Source organism: Aedes aegypti, chromosome 2, assembly GCF_002204515.2.
Source record: "Aedes aegypti strain LVP_AGWG chromosome 2, AaegL5.0 Primary Assembly, whole genome shotgun sequence".
In the NCBI taxonomy this organism is placed as follows: Eukaryota; Metazoa; Arthropoda; class Insecta; order Diptera; family Culicidae; genus Aedes; species Aedes aegypti.
The window spans coordinates 170,421,774-170,434,336 of NC_035108.1; the positions used below are offsets into that span (position 1 = coordinate 170,421,774).

Sequence of the window (12,563 nt, forward strand, 5' to 3'; positions counted from 1 at the left end):
CTCCCTTTTCAAATGTTACGCTAGATTTGTGCCGATTCTTCGTCAAGGAGGAAGTTCGCTGAACTATGCAATATCAGTATCTTTGAATACCATAACATTCTTCATGTGATAAGATGTAATTACGACTTGACTATTTGCCATATTTATTATCGATACCTAAATTTGTCAACAAGGATCATGTTCTTTCGTACATCAAAATGTCTCAACGAGTTTTGTTGATTTCTTTTATTACAAGATCTTATGCGCAATAACTTTCAGTGTTAGAATCTGAACAATCACTCCCTGTCGTCCATTCAAAAAAAAACAGCTAGCAATCACAAATTCTTCCTAAAGCTACGATAAGTCGACGGTGGCGACGGCGACTAACCAAACAAAACGTTGAAAACTTTCAAAACAACTATAATATGCAGAAACTATGTCAAACAGTTGGTTTTTAAATACCTAGCTGTAAAATTGTGTTAAGTAAAATAATCAGGGTTCAAAGTACAGTAGCTGATTGTTACCACTAAACAAATTGGAAAACGTTCACTAGACTTTTTACTCCCTGGTCCAAGAGCAGCTTATTCTATAATTCAGTAAAATACTGGTGCCTTTGAATCGATTCCGCCAATGGATGTAAAATAGCTCGCGGGAACCGATAGCACGCGAAATAGAATAAAACGGTTGCGCCACGAAACTACAAAATCTGGAAAGTCTTCTTTAGCTCCACCATCAGGGCCCAGTCCGATTTCAGCAAATCATCTCGGAAGTAGTCTTTGCAGGCATCAATACTTTGACGGGATATCTATAAGCAGAAAAAGAAAATAACGAAACATCCATTAATAAACTATTTTCATTAATAAACTTATAGAGCTGGGAAATTTCATTCAGAATCGAGGGGACAGCAATTTTCATTCATACCGAAGCAAGCCCAGCTTGAATGACCTACATTTTCATTGATTTTCTTCCATCAAAGGGAAAGCGGAATCGCACCAACACAACAGGCCATCGTCGCATCGGTGCTGCTCCAGGATTCTAGGGATATTGCGCAGTTCATTGTGCCACCGAAATTGGATGCGGAAAATATCTGGGGGTTCGTCAGGAGGTGGTGGTGCTGAATTTCTATGCTTATCCAGGTCCCATGGCTCCCATTCCCACTTCAATCGAATATAGGTCAGTCAACACAAGTGGCAATGTGGAGGGTGGGCAATGACGTCATTCAACTTCCATTAATTTGGATAAATGTGATGGGAATTTTGTGACTGCTGGATCAGATAGCTTCATGCAAATTGTAAAATTAAGTGAAAATAGGTCCCGGGAAAGAAGGCTAATGGACTACAAAGTTAATATCCAATATTACCATGTCCCAATAATTATAATTTAAAAAGTTTTTAATCTATACTACTAAACTTGCTAATTTAGGTGTCAATTTCAATTTGTATTTATGTAAAAACATATTGTCAAGAACACATCCGGATCGGTACCAGTAAGATCTTGATTAAGGTATGCTCAGAGCTGGTATTTAGCTACAAAGTGTCTTTCAAATAGGAACATTAGAGACCTTATGCTTAAAAACGAGACCGAAAAGGAACAAAAAAGAGACCAAAATGAAACCGTTTGGAAACCAATAACATGGTCCGTTACCAGAAACTAAGGAAACAACAATAATTCAAACAAGAATCAGAAGATTAAAGCTTTCATAAGAATTGAGCAGAAAATCCGACCAGACATTTTTCCATGAATATTTTCAATTTTTTTTGGAGTTATAAGTATTACTGCTCGTATTACTGAACGCATTTTTTAAATTTTTGTTTTCCAAAAATTGCATTAGCAACAAATTTAATTATTTTTCCAAATAATACATTTATTCATGTTAACGGCCTTTTCAAATAAATCCCCATAATATTAGTTCGCAACAAAATTAAAATTGTTATAGGCATATCCCCATAAATTACTTCAGGGATTCTCCCATGATTTTCTTCGGGTATTTTTTCAAATATTCTTTCACATATTTATCTACAAAACCTGGATTTCATCCAGTGATTCTTCAATCGATTTCGCTAGGATTGCGTCCAAGATATCAATTTAGGACATTTTCATAGGATCAAGCAATAATGTCTCCAGTTATGCCTCTACTGATTTTTTATAAGATACTCTTCTTTTCTATAACATTCCTTTCGAAATTACTCTAATGATTCCTCCTATGATATTTTCCGAAAGTCCAGCAGAAAATCTTTGAGAAATTTCCAGGATATGTTGCAGGGATGATTCTAAGGAATCTTCAAGTATGCTATTAAGATATTATTAGAGAGAACACTACAAAAAAAATCCGAGAATTAATGCCAAATTGCTGCACGATTTTTTGGAGGTATTCCTACAAAAACATTAAACAGAATCCCTGAAGAAATGTTTAGAGAAATTGCTGGAGGAACTTAATGATGAATGATTGGAAGAATTATTGTGGAAGTTCCTAGAAGGGCGGGTACAATCTCCGTAAGAACTTATGAGCAATTCCCTAGTCAACATTTTTGGTTGGTGTAATTTTTGTAATATATCATTCTATATGAACCAATTCACTCGTATATAACGCGTGAAAAGACTATATACATACCAAAGTGGAGGCTATATACACACTTGGCTTTACTTTTTCCGACTTTCTGTGGTCAGCAATACAATGCTACGAAATTTGGATAAAAAAAACGTCGAGACTCGAACACGGGACATTTGGATTAAGGAGCGGCCACCTACAACATGCTTTGTTATTCTTTGAGATTCATCGTCATTACTGCGATTTCATTTAATGTTGTTTTGGATTGATATACGATCGGATAGTTCATAAAACTTGACGCGATTCTTTTTTGCATTATTTGCGACATGTTTTGTTGTCAACACAGATTGTCGTTTATGAATCGTAGTGGAGAATCATATACAATTTGGTTCACTGAGTCCTGGGATAACTTGTAAATGAATTCACGAAAGAGTTCATATGAAAGTGGCTGAATAAATAACTGAAAAAAAGACGCAAGAACTCCTTGCGGAATTTTTGTAGAACTTATTGTAAAAACCTCAAACTAATTTCTTCAAAAATTTTGGATCAAACCTTTGGGGATTTTCTTGGAAGAACTCCTGTAGAAATGGGTTGATCTGCTAGGGTAACTATTGGAAAACTCGGTGTAAAAAGAACATTTTCAGAAAAATATCTGAATGAAATCCTGGAATCGCATTTAGGAGAATTTTCAGAGTAATCTCTGTAGAGATTCCTGGTTAGGTATTTCTAATCAGAATCCAAAATTTTGTTGAATATAAGAATTTAGAAAACATCCATTAACCCCATTAACAATTCAAAATGCTCGTATTTGAGCATAACTCAATATTTTTAATAACATTTTGAGGATTGCTTCACTATTAATTGTTAATTTGTCTGTGACTATTAGTTTCATGAGGCCTCCAGAACATTCTGAATTTTTGACCATTCACAATTTATTTTAAGCGAGTGATGTCTACGTTTATTGGTTTACAGCACTCAATATGCCTTAACAGACGTGTCCACAAGATATTGGATATTTGAAGTCATCCAAATCGTCCTGGATTTCAGGCCCTTATGATCTACCAATTCTACCACAGTCTATACTCACCAAATTCTCGTGAAACATTCTGTTTTCTACCCATAAACCTTCATATGACTTGGAAAGTATATTACTATGAAGAAGGCCTTTAGAACACACTGAAGTATTAGGCTTTAATATCGCTACACAGCTTGACTTATTCAATCAAGGTGTTTTTAATATATCAATACTTGTTCATAAAATTCCGTTGTAGGCCAAAAATGTTTATTTGAAATTACTCTGATGACAAGATTCACAAAATTTACTGAATCTACTGGTGCTGTTTCATTTGTTTACAACATTTATTATTACAAAGCCTCTAGAGACATCTTCAATGCTTTAGAAATGTCATACGGACCGTGAACCCCCACTTATTTGAACAATATCCCTTACATACCATCGGTGTTTATTTTTATTTTGAACTAGTGGTCTCAGCAAACTTAGTCTTACCATCAAGTAGACTGTTGTAAAACGTCATGTAATCTATCTATATAAATAAAAATGGAATGGTGTTTGTATGTCACGTTCGTAAGCACGGGTCAACGGATTTGAATTATTCCTTCACTGTTTTGTTCGTCAAGGGTTCCGACTTCAAGGGTTCACCGGGAAAGTTGGAAAAACGAGAGTGCATGGAACTGTCAATTTGTATGGGACGAACAAAACAGTGAAGGAATAATTCAAATCCGTTGACCCGTTCGTAAGCCATTTCGTGACATTCCATTTTTATTTATATATAGATAGATTTCCAGGTACCCTACAATCGTACAGTAGTTCATCGGTCATCGATTCGAAAATTATAGTTATTCCGGATTTATCACGGGGAGTACTGAGGTAACTCAACTTAACGAATCAGTAACTACTTTAAATTCAAGTCCATAGCTTGCACCACATCAAAGTTTATGATTCAGAAAACTAAGAATAAAGAAGAATAGTTCAAGCATTTTTGGATGACTTGGCCACATACTGGGTTGTTCTCAACATTCGGTTCCCTGGTGGAAATGGCCATTATATTGGCGATTCTGAAACCTAGTTTGCGAAATATTAAGACACTGAAGACGGCCTTACAGTTGAGGTCGAAATACGCTTATCTGTCAAAAGATACAAACTCTAGTGGAATCAAATAGTATAGTACTAAATTCGGGTTTTCATCTACTTATAGGTATTCCACTAAACAGGTCAAAGATTTATTATGGTAAATAGGTCTCAACAACTAGAATCTAAGGTATGTGCTAAATATAAAAGATTTTAATGACTTTGGGTGTATGTAGATATCTCAAAAAATATGGACGTCTTATTTGAATCGTCTTAAAGTTAATAATTCTGACATGTTAAAGATGGGAAATCTTAAAAATCTAACAGAAGTTCCAGAAAACAAGCAAATACTAATCTAATAGCTAGGCCACACCAAAGCTTTGATCTGCTAATCTACTTCAGGAACTGCGTAATTTCCCGAAACTCAATGTCCCTTCATCCCTTCTTGTTATTGATGCTACAAAAAGTTCCTGCCTTTCCCATTGACGTCATCGCTGTTATTGACGCTAAAAATAGGCTTATCCCAACACACCTCCCAGTCCGGCCTGCAATGCTAGAGGAGTATATAATACGGAGGCACAGGGAGTTTGGTGCCCGGAATCCTAAAAAGATCCTTCGAAAATAGGTCAAAGCAAAACGCAATATCCCGAGTAGGGAAGGCGCAGTTTCCCGAAGTACATACAGTGCTGTTCGGAATACTAGCAGCGAGGGGGAAAAATTTCATTCAAAATGATCATTTTTGACATGCTCTAGTTTTGTTCCCTTACAAACAATTAACCTACCTAACAATCTACAGAACTACAAATATATTCAATTTTGTAACCACAAATTTTAATTTTTTTCGTAGCCCCTGTAGGAAAGTGAGATATTAAGTGAAATTGTTTGAAAAATAGCAATTCGTTTTGAGTATCTTTTTCTCAATGCACATTGGTCCCAAATCCATATCTAGGAAGATAAAAATGATTACGCCTAAACCGTCAATTTTAGATATATGGTGTCTTCGGCAAAGTTTCTCCATATTTTTCAGACATTTTTTTCAGTGATGTGAAATTAGGGTGACGAGATCAGAATATAAACTTGGGCCTATACAATGTTCTACAATGTTTTAGGACAACCGATGTTGATCAACTTTGCGGAAGAACCCAAAATTATATCTCTTATGGTTCGCGAGCTATGATTTTTTTAAACAAATAAGTTAGGGTGGTACTGAAAAATCAGGTTTTTCTTGATAACTTTTTATAAGATAAATTCTCGCAAATACTTTGTTCCGAGGACATTTAAATATTTTGATTGCGCGTTTTTTTGCCGAAAAAACTACTGTTCTATTTCTTATGGTTACAGAGTTATCAGAGATGTTCTTTGGAGAAATGGTTGTTTTTAAACGCCGATGTCTCTGAAAGACGCGAACGGATTCTCAATTTTTTTTCGCCATTAGAAAGATTATCTTTTTCTTTGTTCATGGTAAAAAACTGTAAGGACGTTTATCGTTTGAAAAGATTGATAAAATTTTGAAAATAATATGTTTTCAAACGGAAATCGTCCACAACTTGAAAAATAATCGAGATATCTCTTTCATGCCTTCAACAAAAATTGCAAAATTGAAAGTTCTGAAAGTGTTTCATACGAAGTATTCATAAAAATTCAATGCTTTAAGATATATTCACCATAGACCGAAATGTATATGGTAAAGAAAGCGAAAAAGGAGATATTTGCTGTAACAACCGAAATAACTGCACGCAGCGAACTGGACTATCGAAATTCGTACATTTTGCCTTATAAAAGATGGTACGATTATTGCAATACGAACGCTTTATGTATCGTTTTAGCATCAACTCACATCAAGGCGTCGATAGGCGCGTGGTGTGCGCACGGGCCAATCGATTGCAAGGCTCCGGGTTAGAATTCAGGCTGCCGCGAAAACTTTTTTGTTTTCAAATTTCGGTTTCATAAGGCAAATTTATGAATTTCAACCCAATTTCTTGTGTCAAATTCTCATAAGGGGTTCCTATGTATTTCGATAGTCCGTTTGCCTGAGTGTGTATGTAAAGCCATTTAAAATTGAATATACATGTCCCGTATATCAATAAGATCGATCAACACAGAATGAGACATTTTTGTGATGCCGCAGTTGAAAAATACTAAGGACTGTTCATTTAAGGAAGTAGACACCTAATCATTAACATTTTGGTCTTAAAATTTCATTTAAAAAAATGTTTTAGTGTGCACTCAAGTGTTTATTTTGACAGCACAAAAAAGATGACATCAAAACAGTTGTAAATTCCAAGCGATGGATTGGATTAACATGACGTCACGCAAATTCATTCTGCACAAATTGTGTTCAGAAAAGCTGTCGTTCCTAGATTTGGCTAAAATTGCAAAGTGTTCAAATTCCATTTTTTTTACACTGTGGCGAAAACAGATTTTCACACATCTGAACAGAAAAAAAAAATAAAAAAAGGTTTCGATCTGGCAAGCAATTTGCTCCTGCGGTATGAAAAATGCTACATATTTCACAACGGGTTCAATCAACGGCGAAAATTAAATAACTGAATGCATTAAAAACGGCTTTTACCCATCTCCCGAAAGCATACCACGCCTTCAAAGCCGTATCGAATTCTGATTAAATCTCGTACTTAGGGACGATTTAAATGACGTCCATCGTTTTTCGAGATTTCTGAAACCCCCCTCCCTCCTCTGTCACGCTTTTTCCAATACCTAATACGTGCACTGTCACACTTTCCTAGACTCCCCCCTCCCCCAAATGATGGACGTCATTTTTGGATGACCCCTTATGTGTTACTCGTTCACAATCGGGGTCAATGAGATGTCACATTTTTTCGAATCTCATCTGTGTTATAGGTAGAAAAAATCTTTTTCATCTTAAGTCAACCTCTAAAAATCTTGGAAAACATCTGTGTTGCGCAAAAATCCTACATTTAACTTTTTAGATCAAAAGGAACTGTTAGGTATTAATTATATCGAATCACCATAACGGTCACTCAATTGAAACCATATTCAACCCTTTCTCACCAATGTAATTTCTATCTCACCTTATCACTCTTATCTGCGGAAGAGCTAAATAACGATCGGCCGAAAGGCCTAAAAGATTCGGCAAGTTTCGTTTCTCTACAAACAGTCTCTGTACTGATCTTATACCCTATATATATGATAGCCAGAAATCTGTTAGAATTAGTCGAATATAAAATCTTAACCCAATCGGATCTACCGTGTTATTCCGTATGAATAAAATAGTGAGCCAATAAATCGCTAAGTTTAGTTAAAACCCCAGTTCGCCGCGTTGAGTGTTTGTCGCAAATCCGAACAGGAACCTTTGTAAACTTATTGGGGGCTGTCCATTAATTATGTAAGGGTTTATGGGGGGAGGGGGGGTTTGAGAGTTCTTACGCGACATACAATTTTTTTTAATTTTCATACAAAACATCTTACCATGGGGGGAGGGGGGTTTGAAAAACCCCGAAAATTGACTTACGTAATTAATGGATCGCCCCTTATGGCTGTTCTTGGCATGTCAACAATTTTTTATTAGAAGCAATTCAACTAAAAGTAAAAAATAAATGCATAATCGTTCCTAAAAATTTAAAATTCTTTCAACAAACAGAGCAATGACATTTCTTCTTAATATCTTGCACATCCATGTCGCAAAATCGTGGAATATCCTAAAATCTTAAAAATCTTTTTTGTTTCAAAAATCTGCGATCTGTGAAATGGAATGGTGATTCAACAATAACCCTATTTAAATCAAGAGTGACACTTATTCAATTCAAAGTAGACCATTTTGTATTAAAATTGGCATACTATTATTCCGAACAGCACTGTACATTCAGGACGACAGCCACGTTTGATGGCCACCTCTGCCTGCTGTGAATGGGTCCCGTTAGTGTTACCCCGGGAACTGCGTGACGCAAATAGAATTGGTAGGCTCGATTGCGGGAGGCACGATTCGGTCGAAGGAAAAACCCGTCGTCGATGTGGTTTACACTCCCAGAAAACGCCCGGATTCCTAGTAGCTGTATGGGGATGTGAAAATCGATAAAATCCTGGAGAGCCAAGGCCTTCGTGGGACCGAGAGATGAAGAGAAACTGCTGTGAAAGTGGGTCAACGGTTTGAGAGCACGCTGCTGCTTGTTTCCTATACACTACAGCATCCGGGGTGAACGTCCTTGGCCGTTCCGATAAAAGGCCCGTGAGTAGGAATGATTCAACCTTCATATCGGGAGAAATTCATACAATCGGATAGATGGTGGAAGGCGAAGGAAAAAGCGATCTGATTGGGGGCTATTTTTAGACAGCATGTGCCCTCAATGTGAAGATTCCTGGGGAGAGGGAAGGAAGGATGGGCAGATTGTTGTGGTTTCGAATCGTGAATTGTAAATAAAAGCAATGCGAGAAAAAAGAATTACTGTTTGCGTGGTCAGGTATACGTTTGTGGGTCAATACATTGCGTCATCAGCGGGAGGAAGTTACTAGCTTACAAGGAAAATTGAAATAATAACTTCTATTGGGAAAACCTAACGTAACTTGAGACTAAATTTCATTGAAATAAAAAAAATGCATTTTTTTAAATCGACTTTGAATTATGATTTTTTTCAGTAATAATTACAAGTCATCCATACAACATTTTCTTATAGGAGTTGATGTTTTTCGATTAGATTATTTTGAAGAACATCTAAGAGGGTACTGCCAGCTCAGAATACGATTTGGTGCGAAATGCGTCAATATCTAGCATACAAATTAAAATAATTTCACGTTAACACTTACTTGTGCCTGTAATAAATGAACTAGAAAAAAATAGAATATCCTGCATGTAGCCATTCTATAACAATCTAGGACAACCGTCCCAAAGGATTGTATTACCTTGTTCAAGAATTTATGATTAAGTCTGAGCAATGTACAGAATTGCATATTACACCACGCACTACATTGTTCTTCTACCGCCTAATCAAGATTGAAATAACAAGTTGCACGAAGCTATTCATCGTGCCACAAATAAATACACTTAACGACCTCATTAATTTGTTTTCTGAAGATTTAATCAGTGCGGTACTCGGTACCTTAGCGAATTGCTCGCCACTAATGTGAATATGTCAGCCCCTTTAATACATATTCTTTTCCTAGTGGGCACCTAGAGCGCTTTGGGTGAAGCTTGTTCAAATGATCTCACTAAACCAGGCTAAAACAAACACCAACTGCAGTCTTTTGTAACGCCCCGGATCGAAATCGGTCAAAAGTAAACAAAAATTAGTCACGCTACAAAACTGGCACCAACCCAATAAAGTCTTCTAATAATTTATCGATAGAAAAAATGTAATGCAAAGTATTAACATTGTCTCGAAAGGAAAAGCCCCCGCAGTATAGTGTCCTGTCCATGTTGGACGTCCCGAACGAAGTGTAGGTTGATGTCGGCAAGACTCTGCCATGAGATGACGGCGACAACGGTTTGCCCATGGTTCCCCCCTAAATGGTCAGTGACAGTCAGTTCAACTTCCTACGCATGCCATCAACGGCCGCTCAGTCAGTCGCCATCGATCGGAACGGCTCAAGTTTGTCCATCAAACGCCCCGCTTCTGCACAGTGGCCCAAAGTTGGCCAAAAACGGATAATATGAAGTTTCCAAACTATTTCCTTGATATTGTTTGGTATTGATGATAAATTCCCCTAGCTTTCAACCGATTGGTGTATATTTCGATTTTTTTACAACAGCTGTCAATCAAAATTAACGCTATTCAATTTTTCAAAATTCTTGGAAATTGTTCCATCGGAACAACTGTTTCTGTACTAAATCCAAACCTTATTTAGCACAACAAGTCTCATCAGAAAGAATAGAACTTATTCTTTGTTTGGAAGATGGTTGCAAGATTGCAACCAAGAATGTACAGTTCAAACGATCATTAAGATTAGGCAACGGGCAACAAGAAACACTAAGTAGTGCAGAGATGAGTTTTTAGTTTGATGATAAGTTTTTACCGACTGGAGTGAGAATCGAACCCACGCATCGTAACACTCACAATCCGCCTTAACGACTGACGCCGCTATCCGCACGGTCACGAAACCCATTTTATGTTTCAACGATCATTTTTTATCAAACTGCCTTTAAAATTTACGTTTTTTTTAATTGGAATTTATGTACAATTATACTTCATATTTTTATTGGCATTACGTTCCTACTGCGACGGAGCGTGCTTCTCAGCTTAGTGTTTTTATGAGCACTTCCACAGTTATTAACTGAGAGCTTTCTTTGCCAAAGTGACCATTTTCGCAATTGTATATTGTGTGACAAATACGATGATACTCTATATCCAGAGAAGTAAAGAAAATTTTCGTTACGAAAAGATCCTGGACCGATCGGGAATCGAACCCAGACACTTTCAGCATAGTTTTGCTTTGTAGCCACTCGACTAAGGAAGGCCCTACCATTATAGTGAAATTTGTAATTTTGACCAACATTTGTATATAGTGCGGCCACTGTGCGCTCGTCGCGATTGTGTCCAAAGAGTTCTTTGGTTTGATTTGAAACATTTTTTTTATTTAATCAATACCGCATCGCCGACCGCAACACAATCTATGCCATTTGTATAGGAGTATGTTGCACACTTGTCCTGGCATTATGGATGCATTGGATTTGATCGTTTGCCGCAACAGTGTTTAATATTCAAGTATGCCACACCACATCGGAGTCAAGTGTCAATTCGGTTGAGGCCGGCCACGTGCTGCTACTCCTTCGTTTCAGGCACCATCGAACGATCGATAGAGTTTTACTGTTCTTACATTCGGATAATGTTTGTTATAATATAATAATCGACGAAGAATTGGGGACATTTCAAGTGATCATTTTGACCCGTTAACGCCCAAGGTATCCCACAATTGCGCTTTAATCCCAAAATTGTTATCAATAATTACATTCCCATAAAATAAAACAGTTTCAGCAAAAAAAATTAAGACTATGGTGAGGATCCAAAAAACTTGTTAAAAGTGTATCGTCGATATCTGATAGCTCTATAGAATTAATTTTGCATTTTATTTAGACAAAATTTATGCTAGTTGATCCTTTAGGAACAGTAAACGTTGTAAAAAATATTTACGGTTGGAAACGTTCAGCTATTTTACTACCACGTGGGAGAAAACTTACGCTTACAACAAAGTGTCCAGGAAAAGTTAAAAGTTCAACTTTTACTATGCATATCTCCATCGTTTTCTAAGCGATTTTCAATTGCAGCAGAGGAATCAGTCACTATTCGAGATCATTACCCATTTGAAATGTATTTAAAAAAAAGTAAACCTATTTTTTTAACCTAAGATGCTTCTTAGTATTATTTGTGTCGGATTTGTGGCACCAATTAAGCCATTTAACAATACTTAAGGCGATAAATTATGGTTTTCTTGATAAAAAAATATGTTCCGGAACCACAATTCACATGTTTGGGTTGAAGTTTAAATTTTTGATTACACTCAACATTTATTTTACTACAGAAACCTCGAGAAAAACCTATTTTTATAACTTTTCTCCTATAAATCAAAGTTCGACCCGGTGAAATGTAGTTTTTTCTACATGAATTTGATTAAAGGAGCCCAGCAAACATTTTTGGACAGAAATAAAAATTTTGGATTACACTCAAAATATCTTTTAATAGAAAAACTACGATTTTTTTAACACTGTTTGCCTATAAAGCGAAATTCAAAGCAATAACTGGTAGATTTCTAGACTCAAAGATGACTGCTGAAGTCTTTTGATTATATATGTGAGGAAATATAATTTTTTGATTACACTCTAAATTGATTTCAATTTAGAAAATTAATAGTTATAAAAGTTCTCAAACTCGATATCTAGATACGGAATATCGAGTAAGGAAGAGTTAACTGTAAAAGATTTTTATGTAGGGGCACACTGCGGCAGATCGTTGTTTTCGACGGCCAAAACCTCTAGTTCTC

At 36.4% G+C, this 12,563-nt stretch overlaps 1 protein-coding gene across 1 annotated transcript in view; it reads right to left on the reverse strand.

Moving 5' to 3' along the window:
* Positions 1-210: 210 nt before the first annotated feature.
* Positions 211-12,563, reverse strand: part of LOC5571886 (eukaryotic translation initiation factor 5B) — a 314,657-nt gene continuing 302,304 nt past the window's right edge. Inside the window, exon 9 of the mRNA XM_021843131.1 lies at positions 211-784. Coding sequence (XP_021698823.1) covers positions 677-784 — 108 coding nt within the window. The 3' untranslated portion in view covers positions 211-676. The remainder of the gene's footprint in view (positions 785-12,563) is intronic.